This window comes from Mucor mucedo (genome assembly GCF_025094135.1).
Source record: "Mucor mucedo strain NRRL 3635 chromosome Unknown EV154scaffold_24, whole genome shotgun sequence".
NCBI classification, from domain to species: Eukaryota; Fungi; Mucoromycota; class Mucoromycetes; order Mucorales; family Mucoraceae; genus Mucor; species Mucor mucedo.
The window spans coordinates 187,575-211,763 of NW_026252308.1; the positions used below are offsets into that span (position 1 = coordinate 187,575).

The 24,189-nt window shown below is 36.5% G+C and overlaps 8 protein-coding genes across 8 annotated transcripts; 2 read left to right on the plus strand and 6 right to left on the minus strand.

Annotated features, from left to right (window-relative positions):
• Positions 1-194: 194 nt before the first annotated feature.
• EV154DRAFT_501480 (fungal-specific transcription factor domain-containing protein) lies at positions 195-3,012 on the minus strand. Its single transcript, XM_051600696.1, has 5 exons — positions 2,868-3,012; positions 2,699-2,794; positions 2,618-2,644; positions 2,554-2,560; positions 195-2,495 (listed from the first exon to the last, which is right to left on the minus strand). Exons 3-5 carry the CDS (start codon positions 2,621-2,623, stop codon positions 355-357), a joined length of 2,154 nt encoding a protein of 717 aa, XP_051459945.1. The 5' UTR covers positions 2,624-2,644; positions 2,699-2,794; positions 2,868-3,012; the 3' UTR covers positions 195-354.
• A 1,881-nt stretch (positions 3,013-4,893) lies between these two features.
• Positions 4,894-5,924, minus strand: EV154DRAFT_416660 (uncharacterized protein; the record flags this gene model as incomplete). Its single annotated transcript, XM_051595750.1, has 3 exons — positions 4,894-5,007; positions 5,076-5,403; positions 5,470-5,924. 3 exons carry the CDS (start codon positions 5,922-5,924, stop codon positions 4,894-4,896), a joined length of 897 nt encoding a protein of 298 aa, XP_051459946.1.
• Positions 5,925-7,789: 1,865 nt separating this feature from the next.
• EV154DRAFT_479283 (methyltransferase-like protein 6-like protein) lies at positions 7,790-8,747 on the plus strand (the record flags this gene model as incomplete). Its single annotated transcript, XM_051598246.1, has 3 exons — positions 7,790-7,994; positions 8,053-8,324; positions 8,388-8,747. The coding sequence occupies 3 exons, from the start codon at positions 7,790-7,792 to the stop codon at positions 8,745-8,747; spliced, it is 837 nt and encodes a 278-aa protein (XP_051459947.1).
• Positions 8,748-10,982: 2,235 nt separating this feature from the next.
• On the plus strand, positions 10,983-11,872 carry EV154DRAFT_501489 (cytochrome c oxidase assembly protein CtaG/Cox11-domain-containing protein). Its single transcript, XM_051600697.1, has one exon. The coding sequence runs from the start codon at positions 11,091-11,093 to the stop codon at positions 11,856-11,858; it is 768 nt and encodes a 255-aa protein (XP_051459948.1). The 5' UTR covers positions 10,983-11,090; the 3' UTR covers positions 11,859-11,872.
• EV154DRAFT_501490 (uncharacterized protein) lies at positions 11,873-13,011 on the minus strand. Its single transcript, XM_051600698.1, has 2 exons — positions 12,809-13,011; positions 11,873-12,755 (listed from the first exon to the last, which is right to left on the minus strand). Exons 1-2 carry the CDS (start codon positions 12,983-12,985, stop codon positions 11,943-11,945), a joined length of 990 nt encoding a protein of 329 aa, XP_051459949.1. The 5' UTR covers positions 12,986-13,011; the 3' UTR covers positions 11,873-11,942.
• Positions 13,012-17,205: 4,194 nt separating this feature from the next.
• On the minus strand, positions 17,206-19,375 carry EV154DRAFT_561284 (uncharacterized protein; the record flags this gene model as incomplete). The annotated part of the gene is made up of 8 exons (XM_051605665.1): positions 17,206-17,237; positions 17,303-17,564; positions 17,618-17,726; positions 17,787-18,004; positions 18,075-18,116; positions 18,361-18,435; positions 18,489-18,706; positions 18,760-19,375. 8 exons carry the CDS (start codon positions 19,373-19,375, stop codon positions 17,206-17,208), a joined length of 1,572 nt encoding a protein of 523 aa, XP_051459950.1.
• Positions 19,376-19,876: 501 nt separating this feature from the next.
• On the minus strand, positions 19,877-22,495 carry EV154DRAFT_479287 (uncharacterized protein; the record flags this gene model as incomplete). Its single annotated transcript, XM_051598247.1, has 6 exons — positions 19,877-21,053; positions 21,119-21,224; positions 21,287-21,580; positions 21,654-21,798; positions 21,864-21,962; positions 22,028-22,495. 6 exons carry the CDS (start codon positions 22,493-22,495, stop codon positions 19,877-19,879), a joined length of 2,289 nt encoding a protein of 762 aa, XP_051459951.1.
• A 270-nt stretch (positions 22,496-22,765) lies between these two features.
• EV154DRAFT_479288 (uncharacterized protein) lies at positions 22,766-23,294 on the minus strand (the record flags this gene model as incomplete). The annotated part of the gene is made up of 3 exons (XM_051598248.1): positions 22,766-22,991; positions 23,060-23,154; positions 23,229-23,294. The coding sequence occupies 3 exons, from the start codon at positions 23,292-23,294 to the stop codon at positions 22,766-22,768; spliced, it is 387 nt and encodes a 128-aa protein (XP_051459952.1).
• Positions 23,295-24,189: the final 895 nt, after the last annotated feature.

Here is a 24,189-nt window from a genome sequence, read left to right on the forward strand (position 1 = left end):
TATTTTAGTATTTATATGCAGCGAATTGAAATATCTTCTAGCGAGAAGCATTGCATGAAAAAGAAAACATATACATAGGGTTAAGAAGCCACCATTGCATATAGGAAACTCTCCTTTCTTTTTTGTGAAAAAAAAAAAGGTATAGTTATTCATGTGTTGATGAGCTTTGTTCATTGTAAATGATCCAAAAGGGGTTAATAATATATTACACTTTTTTGATTTTTTTATTTTATATGATGCTAATTACATGAGAATAATATAGTAAGTAAAGAAAGACGAATTATGATGGTAGACGGTAAAAGAAGGGAAGACGGAAGAAACAAAATTTGGCGAGGGGGTTGGTCTAGAGATATATTAATATATAAGTGATCTTGCCCATTCATCAGCAACAGAAATCAATTCAAAAGTGTAGTCAGCCGGCTCAATATCCTTGTTGGTGGGACCAGATGCAGCACTAGGTGTACCTACCGCACCCACCGCCGCTGCAGCAGCTGCAACAGCTGCCGCTGACACTGAACCAGATGGTGAGGATTGAGTGCTGTGTGGTTGTTGATAACAGGCGTCAAATGCAAACTGTCCGGAAATCATGGGGTTATTATGGAAAGGTGATCTACGTCTTTCCGGCGATACGGACCCATACACAGATCCGCTTTCCAAAGCATCGTGTTGTTGGCCATACAAATCAATAGATGAAGGTGTCATGCTACCCGAATCCTCTTTATGACACAAATCTGTGATTGCGGAGAATGCCGAAGCATAAGAGGACGGAATTGACATGTTGTGCATATTCACATTGTTGGTATTATTGCCGGGTTGAAGGGTTAAATCTACAAGACGTGCAAAGTTCCGTAAATCACGCATAGGAAGTCTTTCCACAATAAGTCGGACATCTTCTAAACTTTTTCTAAATTGGAGTTTTGATCCTTCGGATATATCCAAACGTTGATTATCGAAATCAACAGCATGTGTGAGAGCTGCGAATATACCGGAGAATGTCGAGACAGCGAAAGTGTACATGAGATGTTGGTGTTGTACTGTCAATGAAACAATATGTGTAATTGTGTTTGCCAAGGTTCTTCTTCTTTCACGATGAAGATGCTCGTCTTGATATCTACAGCACATAATCAACGATAATTCAAGATTATAACAAACTAAGTGTAAATTGGCAACAACGGCGGAGGAAGGAACGGCTGGTATAAATCTTTGTATGCTAGGATTGTTTGCTGGTGTTGTCCATTGTAATTCATTCGGTAACATCTCTCTCCATTGGTTAATAGCGTCCAAATATTGTAGGATTTGATTTTCTTCACTAATTGTCCAAAGACTTAGATTCTTCATATCGTATGTGAAGAAGTGTATCACTTTTTCCATCAGAATCATCAGTCTGCATAATTGGTTAAATCCTTCCAGTACAAGTCGTTCTTGTAATGAATCCTCTGGTAAAGGTGTTGGGAAATCTAATGCAATATCTTTGGATTTCAGCATCCAAGGTCTTTCCATCGAGCAACTTTCCAATTTATCCATCACGAAACAAGTCCATAAAACACGCTTACGTAACTCGATGTCGCATTGAGACATTTGGCTGCTGTAATTGGCAGTATGTAAGCCCAGTTCAAAGCACATACGAATTGCCATGCCACTATACATCCATGCTCGACTAGATCTGATGATTGTCCCACTTTGAGGTACTTGGTCACACTCATACAAAGCCATATAAAGTAATGATATCACAGTACTGATTCTCGGAACGTCCAGAAAATCGTCCACTAATCTTCTAGCTCTATTATAAAATAGATCGCCTTGCGTAGCTGGATTTGAAGATTCTGATCGAAATGCAGGATTGTTGATACGCTTTGAAGCATGAGCGTAAATAATATTTAAAAGGAGAGGTGTTACTAGCGGTCCTTTCACTTTAAGCTGTTCATAAAACATAGATCTTGATAAAGTGGGTAAAATATGATGACATTCATCAAAGAACACACCAATAAGATGTTCTTGTGTTGGTCTTGAAGGCATATCAATTGGAGCTGTATAAAATACTGGTAGGTGTGGCTCTGGAGTCCATCGAACAAACTCACCGTATGTACGCCATGGAGTGACATTTTCGTTTCCTAGTTTTGAGGAATCATGATGTAACGTTAAACGAACCAGCCCGTCAGTTAATTGTTCAATCATTTTATCGGGACGTGTGGCGGGTTGAACCGCAGGCTGGGAAGAGAGTGATGATACAGAGCCGTTAGTACTACTGGCGAATAAATTATCAGGTTTATCTTGAGCATATATTTTACTGTCGTCCCGGACCGGTGTAATGTTACTGATGCTGATGTTATTGTTTAAACTGCTTGTACTGTGATTATGCCTGGATTGATTTTCGCCAAGATCTTGTAAGTATGAATCGGATATCGACGAACTGCCAGTAGGTGTCTCACCAACGGGATCCAGTCTAATGTATGTCTCATCGGGATTCTTTAAATACATGCATTTCCGTCTCCTAGCTACGTATTAAGAAAAATTTGTTATTTTGTTGTCAGAGGTTGCATAAGATTCAATTACCTTTGCACTACAAAAATTATAAAACGTTAATCCTTGTGTGTGTATAATAATAGAAAAACAGTACCTGCATACATGGCTGCTTTCCATCACACTACAGGTCAAGAACAAGTTAGTAAAAGGAAAATCTCGGTCTAAATCAACTGACATTGATCACAATTTGAAAATTGAAGTACCTTTATCTTCTTCATTCGACAAGGATGACATGCTCTTCCGACTTTGAGCCTTTTATGTCTACTATCATCTACATGTTGTAAATTTGGTTATAAAAGATTCCAATCAGGATAAATGTTATTCTTCGTTTTTTTTTTGTATACCTCTTAGGGGCAACTCAAGTGTAGCAAACATTAATTAAAAGGGTATGGAAAGAGAAAGAAAGCGTTAAGAGAATTGTAATATATTCTAAAGAGAAAAATACAAAAATAGGGGAAATTGAAAGAATTGGGGTGTGTGGAGTTTGTATAATTGCGAATTTGTAAAGTTCAAGTCAAACGCAAAAGACCCAAAATTAAAAAATCTCAGTTATTGGTCACACACTGCTTTTTTACCCCATTTTAAATTCATTGGATGAGGATGTCTGAAATGAAGTGTTTCTCATTATGAGTACTGTTTATTTATTTTCTTGCACATCCAAACAAAAGTTTAAATACCTCAATTCATGTCAAGACTGTCTACAGCTAAACTTATCGCTAGCCCATGCCCTTCTAAAAACCTTGTTGGGAAATAGTTGGCATTGAATACAAAAACTAAAAAAAAAAAAAAAATCGTCCCATCTGGGCTCCAAGTTCATTAACCGCGACAGAGTCGCCTCTCTTAGCGTTTACGTTGAAAAAAAGTAAACAGATCATTTGAAGTTGAGAAGATAAACAAGCTTTTCGACAATATGTGGGATCTCTTATTCAAATATGTAGCATGTACAAATATGCCCTAAACGGCTAGTATCAAATGTTGCTAACATAGATGGCTCCCAATTGTATATTTTACTAATGTCCCCAATGGATTTCGTCTCGGAATTGCTTACACAGTTTACATAGTATCGAGTGTTTGAAACCAAGAAACCAAATATCGTTTAGCGAACAACAACGATCAAACTAGTTTTTTTTTTTTTTTTTTTTTTCTATAAATGGAGTTTAAATCAGAGCTCCCGTTAAACAGCTTTCAAACAATCAAAGCAAACTAAACTACTTTGCGAGCGGCATAGAGAGGGGGAAAAGAGAAAAATAAAGCTACCTCCTATATACTCAAATATATGATAATGTATTGAAACGTTTAAAGTATTACTTAGCAGAATAAAGTTCCCTTTAATCTTGCCTTATTTGCTTGATGAAGCTGGTATCACCATGGCTGCATCGGGGTGTCTATTTGAAAAATCAATTGATGATATAATTAGGCAAACCCTGAAACATATAAAAGGTAATGTGTGGAGGTAAAATGCACCCTCTCTATTATCTTCTAATACGTATTAAGACAACTGAAGCATTGTTAAAGTTTTAGCTTCGGCTGGTACGATGGGTAGCCGCGGAATTTTCACGGTTTATGTCTCTTGGACCGAGCGTGTGTATGTTAAGTGCGTGGGCTTGCTTTTTTTTTTTTTTTTTTTTTTTTTTTTGAATGAAAAGCGGTGCTAAGCATTGTCATGGTTACCCGAGTTAGCTGCACTTAGTACAGAAATAACATCCAACGAAACAATATCTTCTAGATCAATTGCTCTCATTTAAATTAAAAGTAAGCTTTTTTTTCTTCTTATTTGCCTGTTCTAGGTAAATGTCCTGACTTAATATTTAATAAAATTCACATACGCCTTGGCAACCAAAAATGGTCATTAGATATGAAATCAGACAGGTGGTGAAGCGAGAAAAAGGAAATGTTTGCACTAGCTCATATATGTAGCTGTGATTGTTTTGTACCACTGATTTAATCAGCAAACCTTCTGTGCTTTACATTTCCCCATTTTTTTGTTGTCATACGTTGTACTTTTAAGTTATAGTTCTGAGTAGCACCATGATTGATAAACCCACAGAATAGCATATCAAACTTTTTAAAGGGTTTAATTCAAACGTGATATCCGAATTGTATTTGGTTAACACCTATTTTTTTTTTCAAGAATACATGGTTGACCAGCAACCACGATAAGGATTCTTTTGGTTCTTTCTGGTAATTTTAATATTAGAAATAAATGAGGGTAAATATATAAAAGAACGTAAAAGTGTTGATACAATAGATGAATGTTTTTAAGAGCTTGACTTTTTCTTGTATGTACATGGTCGAAAAGGATATTAAAAGGAAGGGGGCAGAGATTTTGTCTATGGTTTTCAAATGATGTTTTTTGGAATTTTTCTTTTTTTACATGTCAACAATACGTTGAACGTTTCCACACTCAACAAGATGTTCACCACGATACTTAATTAAAAATTCGCCATTATCTTTCCAAGTGACAGTCTTATTAACAGGACAACCCTAAAAAAAATGAGTGGTATGATTAGTATCATGGTAATTTTGGTCAAAGATTGGGGTTTTATAAGTACTTTGCTACTGTTTGAGCATTTGTAATAAACACTCTTGTTTCCGGTCTTCTTTTGGATGGTGTTTCCGTTGTTCTTCCAAAAGAAACCATCAACGTAAGGATAATCTCGAGTTTCAACGATTTTGGAGATGGCCTGCATCTCACGTCTACGGCGTGGACGTTGAGAAGAATCGAATCGACGACCTTGTTGGTCAGTTTCTTCGCTCTCCAATTGAATCTGAGATGTAAAAGAGGTATCATCTAAACATTGGCTGATATTATAAGGCGGGGAAAGTGGATGAGGATATGTTCTTGGAGCTGTAACAGACATCATTGGTTGATGAGGGAAACTAAAATAAATTAAAATAAAAATTGAGCCAAAAGACCAGATACAAATGCGAGGGGTCTATTATTACCTCATGGAAAGCATACAACTTGCTGCTGAATTGGGTGAGAATGTACCGTCTTCAAGCTCATCAGAATTGGAGCTACCATCAAAAGATGAACCTAGCGCTGAATCACGACGATCACAGTCGGTATCTTCCATTAGTATTTCCAAAGCACTAGGCCTTCTGGGTGTTTGACAAAATTGATTTGTATTTAATAGATTATTATTAGGCATCATATTAGCTTGTGGTGCAGGCATCATGGATGCGTCGGGAGATTGAGGTGAGATTGCGTTAAACTGCTGTTGCTGTTGCACCAATAACAAATCCAGTTCTTTGGCTCGAAGTTTAGCCTCTTCAGTTCTTCTTTTATCCTCTTCGACTTTACTTAATAAAATAAGTCGTAATAGTTCAGGCTGTGATTGATAATATATTATGACTTCTTGTAAATCACAAGAGATAGGGTTTGTTGCTGGGTTATTCATACTAGTTGTGGGTAAAGCCATTGATTCGGTTGTTGTGGGGAGAGAATTAGATTTCCACTGATCATATTCTTGAGATTGTGTATATGAATTAGATTTATTAATAGAGTCGGATCGAGAAAACTGTGTAGGTTCAGACGAATAAAAAAAGCTATCGTCTTTTGACACTTGCTGGTAACTGAAATCGTTCATACTTTTTTTGTCGTTTTTAAAGGGAAAAAAAATTAAAAAATCCCCCCTTTCTGTGAATTCCCGCCCTTTTTATTTCGAAAACGAAACCAGTCAAGGTGGGATCACGCGGGATTCGATTATGTTCATAATAAAACCCAGCGTTCCTCAAAGACACTGGCACACAGCCAATAAAAAGAATTGCCCCACACTATTAGCCTTGTTGACTTTACACATCAGATTCCGCTTCTTAGTGATTCGTTCCAAATAGCCGAAGCGAGACTTGCTTAAAACAGTTATTTTCATTTCAAAATTCCGTTTTAACCCGCCATCCTTTTTAAGATCCCTAGTGAAAATCATTTACTACCTGACCCTTCTACTCTCCTTTGCCCTGTGACCCTTCACGACCCACTCATTTATTCTCCTAAGGCTCGGAAAGTCGGTAAAAAATTGTCCGTTACAAAGAAAAAAATAACAAAAAGTAAAGAAAATAAAACCAGGGTGACTTTAGACGGCGCAAAAAAGCGAGAGTTGAAAAAAAGTGAATCGATTTTCTATTTCATTAAACTCGCCCTGTTATGGAGAAACAGGGTCCTATTGCTAATTTTCACGTTTTAGTTTTTTCTTGTTACTTGAACGAGATGATCTCTATCTTTATCCGGTTAAAGTGGGAATCATCCCTTTTTCTGATGGCTAAGTCGATTTTTTAGATTTTCACATCGGCAAAATCAACAGATGTAAACTGTATCTGATTTTCAGTTGCTATGTGCTACTAAAAAAAAAAGGGCCGTATAGGAAATTATTTGTGAATATGGGTTACAAAAATATCACCTCATTCTAAACACACTTTTCTCTCACGCTCAAAACCTTCTCCACTACTTTTTCTTGTTTTGTACGTGGTCAGACAGCTTTAAATAACACATTTAAATAAGCGACATTATACTTTTACATCATAGTGCTAAATCGTGATTGTTCACTAAGCTTCTAAACATATCATAACAAAAGATGGTTCAGTGAAATCTCCATACATTTAAATTTTTATACTCCAAAGATTGTAGTAAAGGCGTCGTTTGTATGCGCGCACTTCTACCAAGTTATCGTGCCTGTCTTTTGAAGTCCGTAGGTCCCTGGTTTCTATTTACTAACCATATTTATTTCATTTGACTTGGGCTGATCTTTAGATTAACCATCATATTTTCGGCTTGATAGTATATAACTTCGGTTCAATAAACAACTGACTCTTTGGCCACCGTGTATTAGGTAATCACATAATGGGGGACAAAGCGAAGTTTAAAATGTCAGAAGGCTGTGTCATGCATCCGTAATGCACATTTATTATCCGAACTCTTTTCTTTTTTTCGACATAAATCAAAATCTACTGGGAGTGCATTCGTTGTTCAAAACGTTGACCACTGTAGTACAGATCGCTGACTAAGTTGAGTTATCAAAAACTATAAAAAGAGTCTTTGATATTCTTTTACTGACACGAGCCTTTTAAGCAAGATTTGTCATGATCAAAATACTTTGTTTCAGAAATACAACAAATATCATGCCATTCCTAAGAGAGGTAGAATCTAGAAGTGTTGTCAATGAAACAGAATGCCCGGCGCACCGGTACATTGGTATTCGGTGTTTAGAATCAGTAGCAAACTTAGACAAGCCTCTGTCAAATAAAAAAAATTGTTTTTTTGCCAACCATAATGAGTGATTTACAAAAGAGTAGAGATGATGGTGCCAGAATCTTCATTGATGATGATCGTTTAAACCAATTACTTGAAAGAGCCCAGGAAATCATTTCAAAAGATAACACCGAAGTACCAACATTCTGGACTACCAAGTATAAGAAAGAAGCTGCTAAAAATTGGGATCTCTTTTACAAACGTAACACCACAAAGTTTTTCAAAGGTGACATTCATTTAACATCTGTGTATAACAAGTATGTTTACTAATGTTTCGACTTCAGATCGCCACTGGACCGATCGTGAATTCCCAGAACTTGCAGATCAATCTAAAAAACAAAAGTGTTTAGAAGTAGGATGTGGTGTGGGTAACTTTGTTTTCCCCTTATTAGCCGACAATCCATCACTTTTCATGTATGCTTGTGATTTTTCTAAACGTGCGGTTGATATGGTTAAGGGAAATGAAAGTTACGATGAATCACGCTGCAAAGCTTTTGTATGTGATCTCACTGCTGACAAACTGACAGATAATATCCCTGAAAACAGTCTTGATTTGGTAAGCCTAGTTTTATCTGACCATGATCTCTCAAAACCCGTTTTTGCTAAATGTCAAGATTAGGTTTCGGCTATCTTTGTCTTTTCAGCCATTCCCCCCGAGAAAATGGATATTGCCATTAGAAATGTGATGAGTGTATTGAAGCCCGGAGGACATGTTATCTTTCGTGATTATGGAATCTACGATGAAGCGCAGATTAAATTCAGCAAAACCTCGGATAAGCGTTTAGAGAATAACTTTTATGTGCGACACGACGGCACAATGAGTTACTTTTTCTCCAAGGAAGAATTACAAGCTAGATTTGAAGCTGAAGGATTCAAGACAAAGGAATGCTTGTATGTATACCGTGAGACAACAAATCGAAGTTTAGAAATGAGAATCGATAGAATTTTTGTCCAAGGCAAATTTGAAAAGCCATTATAAATTTAGGAGTACAAGCCTTATTTAATAAACCCACTAATACTTAGAAAGATTAATATCCCCTGTTTGACATTGGCAAGTAAGTATGCTTTGGTTTATATTCAATCTACACCTTTTGCCAAAATGATGTCGCACTGAAAAAATTTGGCGTCAAAACCATTAAAGTCGTCGCACAATTTAAAAAAAGATGACGCATTAAAATCGTGGTCAGGTTTTTCTGGTACTTTCTGTTCTCTATTGCATTGATATAATACCCTTCAAGAAATGGTGTTCAATGACAGTGTAATTGAGTTCAATTCACATGTTGAAGCCGGTAAGTAATTAGTTGGAAATCTTTAAAAAACACGTTTCTAAAAATATTATATAAGGTGACTTGAGTGGACTCACACTATATTTGGCGGGGCTCACCGAGCTCTTTGAAACTTAGAAGGTGTATCTAGACAATTACATAAAGGATTAGAAGGTGTTTAAAACCTTTGTACACACCATACGGAAATATAGAAACTAGTGAAAAACTGTAGCTCGAGATTGTATTTGAAACATGTTTGAAGTAATCTCTTCTTTCGTCAAAAATTGCCGTATTCAGAATGCTCACATGACACAAATAGCGTCGATGAATTAGAGCTTGAAGAGCAAGAGCGTCGCGTTACTAAGTGCATTGATCGACAAAATAAAAATTTGGATAATAATGATGAGAGCATCATTGCGGAATAAATCTCTTTTGTTCATTTGTTTGATATCTAGTTCAAATAATTCATTAACTACATCATATAATATTATTAATAATAAAGACACCTTTTGCAAATAATACGTTTAAAACTAATTACTATCCATAAAAAGTGGCCAGGATATATATATAAGGCCCGTGGCCGCAGCACAATTCAATAGATACAATAATTCAATTTTGCAAAATACATGTCTCCACCTTTCTTTTGCAAATCGGTGAAATTAAAAGTAAGATCCCCAACCACAATTTGAAATACGTGATAATTGTAGTATATCGAAACAAATTATCACCAAGCACAATCAAACATTCATCTTATTTACTACTAGCTTTCAGCTTGAATTTCCACTTCCAAAAAGCTGTACCGTGCGTCTTGTCTTCATAGTAAAACTTAATTAAGTGCCAGAAGCGCGTTTACAGCGATAGCGCAATCAATGAACTGCAGTTGAATTGTTTTTAGCCGCGATTTGATTTGAATGTATAAAAGCCCACGGGATTATTAACGATAAGCTGGTCGAACACTTTCATGCTCAAAAGAGTAAAATTTCAGGAAGCTCTGCAGAGAGTATCTGTTATGGCACATTTTATATATATTGCCTCTTAGAATGCAGCACGGTGTGAGTATAATAATGATCAAAGAAATTGTATATTGGTATAAAAAACTACAATGTTTTAATATGCTCTAATTGACAATTCTTAAAATCCGATGGAATTTTTTTTTACACAATATCTTTTGCCTTGTCTGTTGTAAACTGTGGTTAGACAATAATCAATTTAGAGTAATTATACGTGTTGATTCTTCATTAATCCGCGCATTATTTCCACAGCGAAAAATAAATAAATCAGCCAATTCCGGAGATTCGTTTCTTCATCAATTAGTTTGTGTTTATTAGAAGCTAGTAATTTTGTATCGCCAATGAAACCTTTAAATATTCGATTGAAAGTGCTGCCATATTATCACTTCAACTTTTTTGTGCGATTAAAACTACTCTTTGAGAGAAATACACCTTATGACTTGGTCATTCCTAATTAATGCTGTGTCAATAAAAATAAATTAGGGCTGGGGGCAGATGCGTTTGTGAAGAATAATAAGTTGCATATGTTCAATTTCTGTTTTAAAATTAGCTTGAAAGACACTCCAGAATACCATTAGTGACACGATCGCGGGAAAGATCGATCGATAGCGGGCGAAGAATTCTTAAAGTATATTGCCTTAGTTCTTCCTCCTTTTTGGCTCTACTCATAAGATGCACGCCGCTTGGCCTGTCTACGGTTACAAGAAAGCATTGTTTTCATTTGGGATAACGCATTAAATTTTTTTTTTTCGGGTAATAGTTGTGCTTGTCACACTTTTTTTTTTGGATTAATAATATATACTTTAAGCTGCAATGCTTTCGCTTACCTCGACTCACTGCCTCTCTACTTACATGCATTTTCCAGACTTATGGAAAGTGTTTACAAACAGTTTAATAAAACGCAAATTTGGTGGGCTGACAGTACAGTTATGGCGTGACATCACGCCGGCATTTAAAATATTCGGTTCCTGCTTTTTATGCCTGGAGAATGTCCCAGACCCTTCAAAAAAGTAGAGTTCCTTTTTATAATCTTCTTGTAAATTCGTCATGTTTAGAACCTCATTACGTTCTTTGTATACCCGAGGAAACCTTGGATCCAATGTGTGTAGAAAAAACATTTCTAAATCAACATTTGACATGTCTATTGAGAGCAAGTGTTTAAGAAACCCTGGACAAAGCCCTTTACAACGTAGACTTTATGCCAGTCATCAACAAAAGACACAAGGAGAACAGAGAGATAATACTTCTGGAGGTATGTATGCAGCCTCCATTTTTATTGCCATGGTAGGCGTAACCTATGCTGCTGTACCCCTTTACCGTTTATTCTGCGCCAATACAGGGTTTAGTGGTACACCAGTGATTGATCCCTCTCGTTTTGGAGCCGAACGATTAGTGCCTCAAGATAAGGGTGATCGTAAAAGAATCAGAATCACTTTCGAATCCAACACATCTGACTCTTTACCGTGGACATTTAAACCCGAAGTACGAGAAGTATATGTTGTGCCTGGTGAGAGTGCCTTGACCTTTTACAAGGCCAAAAGTAAAGCAAAGGAAGACATCATTGGTGTTGCCACTTATAATGTCACACCTTATCGTGCAGGCTCATATTTTAACAAGATCCAGTGTTTCTGCTTTGAAGAACAAAAATTACAACCCGGGGAGGATGTCGATATGCCTGTCTTCTTTTTTATTGATCCCGATTTCTTGGATGATCCTTTAATGAAGGATGTGAATACAATTACTTTGAGTTATACATTCTTCAACACAAAGCAGGCAAAAGGATTGGCCCCTGCTCAACCTGCTGCCAAAGCATAGATTTTATATACTGTTATTATTATTAAAAAAAAAGGGCATATGCATATGTGTTTATTTAAAAGAAAAAGGAAAGGTAGTAATGTATCAAACAGTAGTAGGCTCTTTTTCGTGCATAATTTTTTGTGTATAGTAATAATTAGTAGTAGGATCATTAGTGGTAGATTTGCTATTTTTAAGTGATGCGTTTAAACGATCCATTGGGTCGTCGTCGTGATTATATTCACTGGGATGAATGATGGGGGATTCTATAGGTTTAAAAGGGGTATGTGGGGCAGATAAGAATTCACTGCTTTGATTTTCAATGATGCTGGTACTGATGGATCGAGCAGAAGAAGTAACAGATGAAGCAGAAGATTTTGTGCGAGACCAATTAAAAATTTTTGTTGAAAATAATTTGCCGGTTATTAATTCTGTGCTTCGAGATGCTGTGAAATCTGAAGGACGTCTTTTACTACTTTCGCCATCTACTGATAATGAGGAATGCGTTGCAAGAGTACCGAAAGATTCATTTGATTTCTGATGATGGAGTGGAGGCGGCAAGTTTACGCTTGATAATACACTAGCTTTTTCTTGAGATGGATCAATGTCATCGTGACTGTATATGGAAGTCATGACAGTAATTTCTTCTGCTGGCATATCTAATCTTTCGAGCCATTTCTCCAAGACACTCTTGGATTGCGAAACATGATCGTGAAGGCTGTCGACCCAGTCGGCTCTTTCGCAGTCATTTTCGGCTTGTAAGAAATAGTCAGGCCAATCAAATTTAGTATCATCATCCGACACTAAGCAAAATGTGTGGTATCGCCATTGTTTTTGATTCATTGATGTCAAAGGTTGTGCATTGGCAACAAGACTATAGTGATCAAGGGATATAACTGCTAGGGCATTTGTGTCATTCTATAAAAATTTGTTAGTGTATGTTTGTATGATGATTATTGTACAATAAGTACCTTGTTTTTGTAGTATCGAAGCTCTTCGCCATATAAGACAAAGTATCTTTTGAGCCAGGCTTTACATTTTCCATGCTTTTGTTTATTCAGCCAACCCTTGAGTCGAATTGTAGAGGGGGGTGCCGATTTATTGGCAGTTTTTACACTTGGAATTGGTGCTGTTGATCTAAAAGGCATATATAGTAGCGTAGATTATTAAAATTAAAGAAAGGAAATGAAATAAAAAATATTTATTTTTCCCACTCAATTTATATCCCCATATTTTTTTTTAATACTCCAGTTACACAATTTTAAAATTGAGAGGCGTTCACAACAAGACACTTCAGATTTTTCCCATGTCATTCGTTGGTTCAAGTTAGGTAACACTAATCACGAATATACACAAGCACCCAGACTATTATAGAAAAAAGGTGTACCCAATTCAGATATTTTTTTTAGAAAGCCGACGGAGGACTATGGCGAAGTTTTATACAATGAGTCCTCCCCCAAACACGGAAAAAGCAAGAGCAATGGTGCACGGTGGACAGGAGAATTGTCTTAAATTAGATGGCATGCGTCTCTGTACAAATATAGACAAAGTCATCTTTATTGGGATCTACCAAAATATACTTGCCAGAAAAGATTGATCTCCGGATACTGGGGTATAAGGAAACTGAACCCACACACACACACACACACACACACCCCCCTTTTTTTTTCTTGTGCGAGTAAAGGGTAACAATAGAAAGATTACACTTTGCTGAAACGCAACATCCCAAAAAGTGCAATTAGGTCATCTTGATGTATGTTAAGAAAACTTAGTCAGCTTTTTGATCGAAATGACGAATAGATTTTTTTTTATCAACATCGATCAGATATTTGAGCAGTAAAAGAGTGCTGATCCAAGATCTACAGAGAAATTAATAATTGGCTTCATCGTAGCGTCACATGATCATTTATAGAAATTTTTATGAATTTGCGAATATTCTCGAAAGGGTAAAAGCGGATTCAACAATAGATTAATAAGGGATAGGTTCAAAACTATAAACGTGGTAAATATATGGTTATTAAGAAGCGCGGTATATATCTTTCTGAAGTTGTTTATCATATTTTCTATTTTTTTTATCAATGGACTACATCCTTCTTCTAAATAGTTAAATGGGGCTGGTTGCCAACGCCATTGTATATAAAAGGGATATTCCATTTCCATAGGGAACAACCAATTAGAGCTACCAAGCAGGAACACAACGCAGGTGGAAATCTTATCTGAGTGTAAAGGACAAAAAGAAAAAACGAGCCTGACAGAAAATTACCAAATACGTTAATGGAGGCATTCGTGCGATGTCTTCTCTCAAAATAGATTTTTCTTTTTTGCCTACGTTTCACAATGTCTGTCCTGCAAAAAGTTTCGGCTTGGTAAAGGACACGTATTAATTTGACCACAGGTTACGCCTGCAAAAGTGCGCAGTAACTACGTCAACGTCAACGTCATTGAAATATACTTACGTTCGTAGCAAACATGTATTTTGACAGGAGTAAAGGGTAAAATAAAGAGATTAAATTTTTCTTGATAACAGTACGCGTTGACTATCACATTCTTTATTTTAAAAAACACTCTGATAAGATGCCATATAGTTACCGCTTAGTTTAGATTTATAATCATAGTTTTTCCGCTATTAAAGTGCATCCGAGAATATTGTGTTCTAATACAAATTGGATTTCTTTACAAAAATAGTGTTTAACATATAGCCTGAACTGTCCCGAGACGTAAATTGTAGCATAGTTTTTGGATCTAGAAGATATGAAGTGTTTTAGATTAATGGCAGTTTAAGTATGTATTGTCTCATTTTGCAATGTTTGGTTATCCTTAAGACCAGGTTGTCCCTGAGAATATCGTGCATCTTACAAACAAAAAATTGAGTAGTTGTCACTCCGTTTTTTTAATAGCTGACTAACTAGGCCGATTATTGCATGAATACACTCGCCCATCTTGAATACCAGGAATGAAAGGTAAAACTCTAGTCTACTCACTAAGTCCGCGAAACTCGTTCGTTACGTTGATCATAGGCTGTATATTGAAAAATCCATGTAACTGTTTATTAAAAATGACGTGCTGTAACTGTATCTGGGCAACTTCATATTAAAAAAACCTGGGTAGTAGGGTACCTATCCTTATGATGACATATCAATCAGATCCCTCGTGGAAAATTATTCTTGCGCAGTAGCAATCGACTTTTAATCATAAAGTTTCGATGGCGTTTTATTAAAAAAAAAAAAAAAGACGCTAAAAAATTGACAGCGATAGCTGACAGATGTATACTCTTCCCCCAATGATCTCATTTTGCGAGCAATATAAAGAGGCTGTATTCAAACTTTAAAACGCTTGTTTGTTTTTTTTCTTGTTACAAGCTACACGTAGTTTATGTTTATTTTCCGGTATCAAAGGGAAGGCCAGGTGGATTGCCAAATCCTTACTAGTAACTGATTACAAATTTAGACGGATTGTGTATGACCCAAAAAGCATCTATGCATTACGTGACACAAAGGTACAGGTGATTGTTATAAAGATTTTTTTCAATATCATTATAAACAAGTACTTCTTATTTGAACCACGTTTTTCTAAATAACTGTTGCAACTCTTAATTAGAGAGGGAGATAAGAAAACCATAAGATACAGGTTTTTAAAGTTGATATTAAAAAAACTTTGATGTTTAAAATAAAACTTAAAAAAAAAATATTTGATTTATTGAACCTTAAAATAAAAACGTCGAGTATCACAAAAGAAAATGTCACCCCCACCCTCCCCCCTCAGAAGGATTTGTTTTTAATTTGGCAATTCTCGTCATTTATCAAAGTTCGCAATAATCACTGAAAGGTGAACCCATAAAAGGTAACCAAAGTGAATGATAAATACAGGAAGGGCTTGGGAATCTTGAATTCTTCCGTGTTTAGTGCGATGGGGATTTTTTCATTAAATTGCAACGTGAGCGGAAGTGTATTTTTTTGTTAGACCAGCTTGTTGCTTGATTACCTTATTCGTCCATGATGCAAAAAGCAAAACCTGTGCTCACTAGACAACTGTTTTACTCTCACCTTTCACTGGTAGCAGGTATATCTGTAAAATGAAAGGGTATCGATCACATAAAAAAATGAAAGCTCATCTCATTGCAATTTTTTTTGTTTTTTTTTTTGTTTTTTTTTTTTGTTTTTTTTTTGTTTTGGTAATTGTTATTATTTCTACAGCGCACAATTCACACAATATCACCTGTGGCATGGTCCTTCACGGAACAGGTTTCTTGTTTATTATTTTGTTTTTATTTAGCACCACCCACAAACTATTTTTAATTTTTGCAAACACAATGAGAAGCTGAGCAAATTAAAGCTTATGCCATGCATTTTGTCTTTAAACTCACGGGAAAGTCGTGATGGACTTTTTATTTGAATACAAGGGAAGTTTACTATCAATGATATCCCTGCAATATGATATATATGACTCAATTGTAAGATATAATACCTGTACATGGAAAGTCACTATAGCCGAGGGACCTACTAAGAGAGGCATGTTATATACAAAGGATACTTATAACCTATAAAAACGTTTCACAGTAAATACAAATGCTATCAGTTGGGGGTTGTGTGATATTGTTTCATGTGCCTTAGTAGGAAACCTGTATGCATAAATTATAAGGCAAAGATTTCTACCCGTTTTTGTCAAAAGCACTGTCTTGTACAACCATTTAAACTTTCGTGTAACAAATAATATACTTTAGACCGCCGCTTAAAGCGGGAAAGACCCTTTTCTACTACAGAGACCAAGCAGGTTGCATATTTTTCGTTATGGCGAAAACCCAAAGACTATTTCTCTGCCCAAAAAATCAATTCAACTCAACCCCTCTGAATAAAGAATATCTAGCAATTTTTAAAATTGCTCACAAAACTACTTCAGTAGATGAATAATCCTCATGTATTTAGTTTAAAAATATGATTTCGAAATAAACAATGGTATCTATAGTTTTGAGCATGGAAATAAATAACGGATAAAAGATATAAATTAAACAAAATTTAAGCTGTCTTTATTCGGATCTGTGATAAAGTGTATGTCTTCCATCAAATATCGGTTTGCATGAGGAAGATTGTCGATAGGAAAGTCGCTAATCTATATATGATTTGATTTATAATAGCCAAAACACCAATAATGTTTTATTTCGATTAAAACATGAAATGCAATAAAGCAATTATCTACCAAAAGTATAAAACAACAAATGCAATCAAGTGCAACACTGAACAAAAGAAAGGAAAAAAAAATGTGGGCCAAGTGTTTATATTTTAAGTATAGAACTGAAACAAAAAGGGTGTATCATACAAAAAGACATCAAGACAATTTATAGGTCACTTTCCAATCTTGTAGCTTTTCAGCCTCAAGCTGATATGTTTTCTCTCAATACTTTGGCTAATAAAGATAATATATCATAGGAATAAGTAGCTATACATATTATCTTTAACTGATCAACGTACCCATATTGAATTTGACTACTGTGTCCTTGTATTTGACAGCCATATACAGGACATACCGCCGGTTCTCGGGCATCATGGGCTTGGTTAAGGTAATGTACTTGGCCAGGTAAGACCAAAGTCTTTCCATGTCTTCACCGTCAATCAACCCAAATTTTTCGATATACCTCAGGGTGTACTTGACCTGACAGTGCATTACATGGGCGTAGGCATGGAAGACAGATAGACCCAAGCGGTCAGAACCGACGCTTCCGGGGAAGTTTAGCTAGAAATTGTAAATTAGTAAAAAAATGATTGCTAATTGTAAATACAACATACCTTGATAGATGGCTCCAATTTGCATACAATATCGTACATGACATGTAAAGGAACCTTTCTACCAAGCTGGTTCTCAACAAAAGAAATAGCAACCAAGGGATACTTAAACCTGTAATAGATTAATAAATATCGATTTGTTTGAAAAAAAACAGAGAAAAGCGAATGTTACCCTTCCCCGGCGTTCATGTCTGCAAGTTGGAACACAGTATCATGTCTAGCGCAGCCACTGCCTAAGACACCACGGACAGGATAGATGGCTGAGGTGCGGTTCTGGTGCACCAAAACTTGACAGATCCGGGGTTCTTCCACCGTAGACTTCTTGGTGGTAGGGCTCTTGGCAGTGGTGACATCCTTGGTGGCGGTGATAGAGGTACCCTTAGTCCCAGGCTATATGAGAATAAAAAGGATATAGACATTTTAATACATTGCATTATGATTTTTAATAACTACCAATTACCTTCTCTGACTTGTCAAATGACTGGATCAAGTCTTCATTCTTCTAAAAGTTTTTGAATTTACCAAGGCCCGGGACCGTAGAAAGATCACTTTCCTCCGTCAGCGATCTTGTGCCTCACAGACGGAAGTTTCCATCCATCGTTATGAACTGCTTGTCATTGACATCGGTTGATCCAACCTGTTGTATAAATTACTTAAAAGTTAATAAAGAAGTTTTCTTTTTCTTTTTCTTTTTCTTTGCAAACCTCAGGACAAGCAGGTCACGACGTGGAAACTTCCCCCAGTACCATCTGTTCCGACAGCTCAACCATCTTATGATAAAGAAGGATGGTACTTGAGCATTTTTCCTCCGAGATAGTGGCCTACATGGGATATAAGAAAATAAAACAAAACATCATTTTCTTTTATATTATACCTTCTCGGTGCCAGTAGCCCAGGCGTCATAAAAGCTTGATATCTTCTCAGCAGAACCTGCAAATGTATTTCTTAGTCTGAGAAAAAAATCACAGAGACTGAAATGCACAGCACCTGTTGGTCTGTTTGGTGACAAAGGAAAAAATCCAGATTCTACCAAAGCAACAGGCAAGGTATTGCAATGGCTACAGTAAAAAAATCCTTCGCTCTCTTTTACACCTTTGAAACTTCGTATAAGTATAACAAGTATTAGAATAATGACTTTACATTACCCCAGACAAAAAAGAAGTTGACTTTAGCTAACTTAATATAGTCATCGGGACACCCACAAGAAGGACCCATAAGACTATCTTGGCCATCCAACATGTTGGGCAAGCCGCCATTACGACCCAAAAAAGCCAGATATGCTTTTGGAAAGACCTTCATAAGGTCCTTCCAGGTTGCGGAAAGCTTCTGTAACTTGCTTCTGTGTTGATTCAAGTTGACAACGGGCTCAATGCTGACAGGCTGGGATGTGACAGGTTGGGGGCTGACAGGCCGGGTAGTGACAGGCTGGGTAGTAGCAACCTCACTGACAGGTACAGGTTGAGTCCAAGATGATTCTTCATCGTTGTTCCGTCCACCATGATCATCATCACCACCACCCCCAGAATTCAAGTCGCAATCGTTATTATTGAGACGAAAAGCTTTCTCGTGGTTAAGTTCATTGTCATCGTCAGTAACGGGCAAGGGTCCTTCGAGATAACAGTTCCTTCCATATAATTGAAAAATTAATGTCTCCTTTTGTCTGCGTTCTTCTTCGTCTTGTTGTTTGATGTAATCATCAGTAATGTACTCGTACAATTCTTTCTTTGGTCTTTTATGTGCCCTAGAAATTTTAGGTGTCATTGTAGTTCTGTTTATAAGAAAAAGGGAAAAGGAATCAAAATCCAGTCACTTCGCCCAGTAAAGAAAAATAGTTTTTATTTTTTTCAGGTAAATAATTGAGCAACTACTCGACAACTGTGGGGTAGATGTGCAAATTTGATATCTAAATTAGCAGGGGCGGGGATGAGGTAGTCGATGAGGTGAAATTATTTGACAGATTGACGCTATTCAATCAGACCCCTTTTGTTTTTATTTTTCATGAGATTAGGAAAAAGTGGACTTACTGAATAAAAAAGAAAAAAAAAAAACACTGATTAATGGATTAAATAATTTGTGCGATTATAGTAATTGTAACAATGCTTTTAAAAAAATGTCCATGTTTGTGATATATCGAACCTAAGTAATTCCTCCAAATTTTAAATAAAGGGTTGCGTGTGTGTACTCATATAACTTCTAATGCTCTGTGTCTAAAGGTAGGAAAAAGCACAGTTACAAGATACAAAGAATATGTAGTGTTTCTTTTTATTTGGCTGGTGTTTTTAGTTCACTAGTCACTGGGGAATAATAATCAAGAAGTGAATCCATATTGACTTCTGTCACGGAAGGAAGCATAAAATCCTGATTTAGTTCAGGCTGATAATATTGATGTTGTTGCTGTGTAATGATGGGATGAGGCACTTCTTTTTTAGAAGGGGTGGCTGAAGTAGGTGATTCTGTCTGTTGCTGTTGTTGTTCGGATGACGCACTTTCTCCAATATGCTGTTCACTTCGACCTATCCCTGCTGCCGAAAGCTTTCTCAGAGAATCTTGTCGAGGCGGAGCATATGGCTTTTGTTGAATGGGTGTGCTACTATTTCGTTTTGTTAATAAGGGTAGTGGTGTATCTTGGTTGATGCGACCGGGTAAAGGACTGTTGTTACTACTGCTGTTGCTGTTGCTGCTGGAAAGAGGTCCATGATAACCATAATTATTTACATTATCCGCTGTATGTGTAATGGATGAACCTCGTTGCATCCCGGTCGTTTCCGATGTCGAGCGTTTCATGGCCATCTGTTGTTGCTGTTGTTGATAGGAAGGGTTTGTAGTATCTGATTGATATCGAGGGGGGATAATTCTTGCATTTGAGTCGGTGGCGGTATGCACAGACCTTATTGCTGGACCGGTGCTATAAGGTTGTGGTTGAGAAGCGAGACGTTGTGGGGCTTGCTGAGAGACCAAATTGGGTGGGGCAGTCCCAATAATAGTGGTTAAATTGGGTGGGTAAGGACTGACGTACTGTTGTTGTTCTGATAAATTACTGTTGCTATTAGGCCCACCGGGAGAATCAGGTCCATTATTATTCATAAGCATAGCAGGATTCATGGGTTGTGTCAGCAGCATGTTATTGGTGTTGGGCAGTGTGGATGTGGCTAAGATGGGATTACTGATATACAGCAGATTGCTTTGAGAGAATTGGCTGTAGGGGCTTTTACCATTCATAGCTTGGTTCAACTTGTGTTCGTTGTTCTTTCTAGCATTTTCTTCAGCAATGGGGAAGAGATATTCAAAATGAAGGATTAAGTCCTCGAACAAATCCTCGGGTGACCAGTCGCTTATCGAACTATCATCGGTTTGGTTGAAATCGTGAAAGATGACTGGAGTGAAAATCAACGCTAGGTTTTGAATATTCATTTTATTTAGGCCACTACTGGCATTGACTCTAACAGAACAAAAAAAAAAAAAAAAAATTAGAACGTATCCATAATTAATCTGAGCTCAACTTACTTTGATAAATGGCGGACGATACTGCATAAAGTACTTCTATGAGCCAATGATAAACTGGCCAATTTGTTTTCCAACAAGATAAATCTCTGATTTTGTGGCATATTTTCTACCAAAAAGTTAAAATTAAAATCTTGCTACTGCTACCAGCCGGTTTAGATGAGAACTTACTGCTATAACACGATCGGCTTTGCACATTAAAGTCGAATAAGGGTCTTTTGAGCTCCCGAATATACATTTTTAATACAGTAGCGATTGTAAATACATCGTATTTTGAGTCCAACACTAATTTTTCTTCGTCCAATTCAAATTGATGCTTAAGTTGTTCAATATTCGATTGTCGACCTGACACTCGGTATAAACCTTCCTTCTGAAGGATAGCATCTATGCATTTTGTCACAATCATTGGGACGGTCTTGTTATGCTCAATTGCATAGCTTTCCAAGGATCCTCCAAATAACACCTCTATATTTTATATCGGTGAGTATAGTCATCTACGGTGCGGTTTCTCTACTTTCTATATCTTTTATTGTTTTACCTTTACATTTTCCTTCCAGGTAATAATTTTCGTATCGAACAGGTGTAGGTGCAATATAGCCTTGGGCTTGATAATGCATTGAGAATATTTGGATGTCCTTCATACTGTCAATATTAGCTGCTGCTGCATACGATCCACTGGCAATCTTAAGAGCGAAAGACGAATTGATAAAACAGCACTATGTATGTATTTTGGCTCTTTACTACGTACCTCGATTTCGACTTTTAACGTTTCCAGCTCAGATTGAAGGATATTCGTCAAAGAGTTTTGAACAGCATCTGTTTTTCGTTTGATTGTGCATTTGAGTTGCTAAGGGATTTTTTTTTCTTTTTTAGATTATTACTTCTTTTATAAGCTATTTAACCCGTAATTACCCTGTTCACTTCATCTGTTGTTTTGGTTTGCTTTTTCCTCAAGCTTTCCAGTACTAAAATGCCTTCTCGGTATTCATTGTCAGCATCGGCGATATCTTTCTTCATTTTGGCGACTTTTGTATTTTGTTTGTTCTGATCCAAAGGGGCCATGTATGTATTTCCACTCGCTCTTGTACGCATTTGCGTTAACAAGCCTACCACGCCCTTTTTGTTATGTTGATCGGATGAAGTGTTATAGGAAAGGACGGAAGCGCCGTCCATGTCTCTACTGGTATACTCTCCTGATAACCTGGATAGATCCGCCGAGTTTCGACTGGATTTATAATAATAATCGTTATTTTCGTCTTGTGGATATTTAAACTGACCCTGTGTATTATAGGCTTGTTGCTGAGTCAGTTGCTGTGCGGCCTGTTGTTGTTGTTGAATTAGTTGCTGTTGCTGTTGTTGTTGCCAATTTCCCTGGGACATTTTTAAATCCTCGCATTTGTGCAAATAAGCTTTATGAAGCTTTTTTTTTTTTGGATTATGTTGATTAGATGAAAGAAAAGATCTGAACGAGTTTAAAAAAGTCTTTTATACCTTGATTATATCGCGATTTCGGAAAGTAGTGTAATTTAAATTGGCATCCACTAACCTACTTTTATGGTTTTTTCTGTTTAGTTCTTCCTGCTCCTAAAAAAAAAGTTACACAGAACCTCATGTCAGCACATCCATAAAAAGGAAGGAAGGGAAATAATTTTAAAAAACCTTTTGTTTGACCAGGTTATCGATTTCAGCTTTAATGGTGTCTCTTAAGCGATGACGGCTATTGATCATATCGATGACTGTTGCCTCGTAGACTTTGACAGCGGTCTGAAAGGTGGCACGAGCATCGTGATTTAAATTGGTTCTCTCTCCATCGTTGGCATAAGCCATTTTTCGAACTTTATACAAGGATGTTAAATATGCCTCTTCGGCTGTGAAGCTAACAATATATTATAGATTTCATTAGATGAAAGAATAATACATCATGTAATGAATTCTTTTCAATACCGTGCACGGAGCATCGCAATGACATTTTCCAGATCGTTTATGGTGTATTTAAACGTCATGTTGATAAATTCAGACTGCCTTTCGATGCTTAAAAGCTAAAAAGACAAAAAAAAGTGTGTTAGGGAATGGCAGTGCAAAACAGTACAAAAATTTGAGATGAAATAGGTACCTCATCATCGCTGGGTTGTTGAGAGAGACTGCGTCCCCTTGCCCGGTTCATATAGGCTGAAGACATTGATTAGGTTATTATTCGATTCTAATGGCGAGGATGGAATGAAGAAAGAAAGAAGAAAAGAAAAGAAAAAGAAGAAAGAAAAGAAAAGGGACGATTTTTTTTTATAAACTTTATTTTTATACGTGGTTTTTTCTCCCACTTGTCTCTTTATTAGCAATCACCTCATGATATGATTTAGCCACATAATAATCTGTCATAAATATTTAGTTCTTCGTTTTATTGCTGTCCCGTTCACGTTTAAATATACGCGAAGATTCAATTAAACTGCAGTGAATTGTCTAAATTACATTATCTAGAAATAAAGACTTAATTCCCTATCTCTAAAAGAGAAGTGTTGTTTAAAGATATCCATAAAGGTCTTCTATTTCAATTTGGGCTCCCGAATATTCCGCTATTTTTATTTTATCAGCCCTTTTTTACACGTTTCACGTTTCACCAACAACTGAGTATAGTCGCCTTGGGTTAAGATAGAAAAACGGGATACATGTATGAGCCTGCAGTCAATTTTGTTCATTTCTTTTCCTACACGAACAAAATAATGATTTAAAAAGAATTAGCTGAATAAAATAAAAAAGTGATCTCTGACTGGCTTTTAAATTTTCAGGAACAAGACAACTTTGAATTTTAATTTTATTTTTATATTTTTGTTTCTATTTTGTCATAGATCACACAAGGCTGGAGGAAAGGCGTCATTTTACCCGGGTTGTGTAAAAAATTATATAAAACAAGGATATATATTGTTATAGATTTCTCTTTACAGCATTCGCCACGCACAATGAGAATAAACTTTATGTAACATGCGAGTGGTCCCTTGTTACTCAACATCCACAGCCACTAATGGCTCTGTGAGTAAAAATACATCTGCCCTTGGGGGTATTTATAGAATAAAAAAATT

Coding starts and splice junctions, on each gene's coding strand:
- EV154DRAFT_501490 (XM_051600698.1), bottom strand. CDS start 12,985: ATGCCTTTTAGATCAACAGCACCAATTCCAAGTGTAAAAACTGCCAAT. Junction 12,756..12,808: donor TTCGATACTACAAAAACAAG/GTACTTATTGTA, acceptor AAATTTTTATAG/AATGACACAAATGCCCTAGC.
- EV154DRAFT_501489 (XM_051600697.1), top strand. CDS start 11,091: ATGTTTAGAACCTCATTACGTTCTTTGTATACCCGAGGAAACCTTGGA.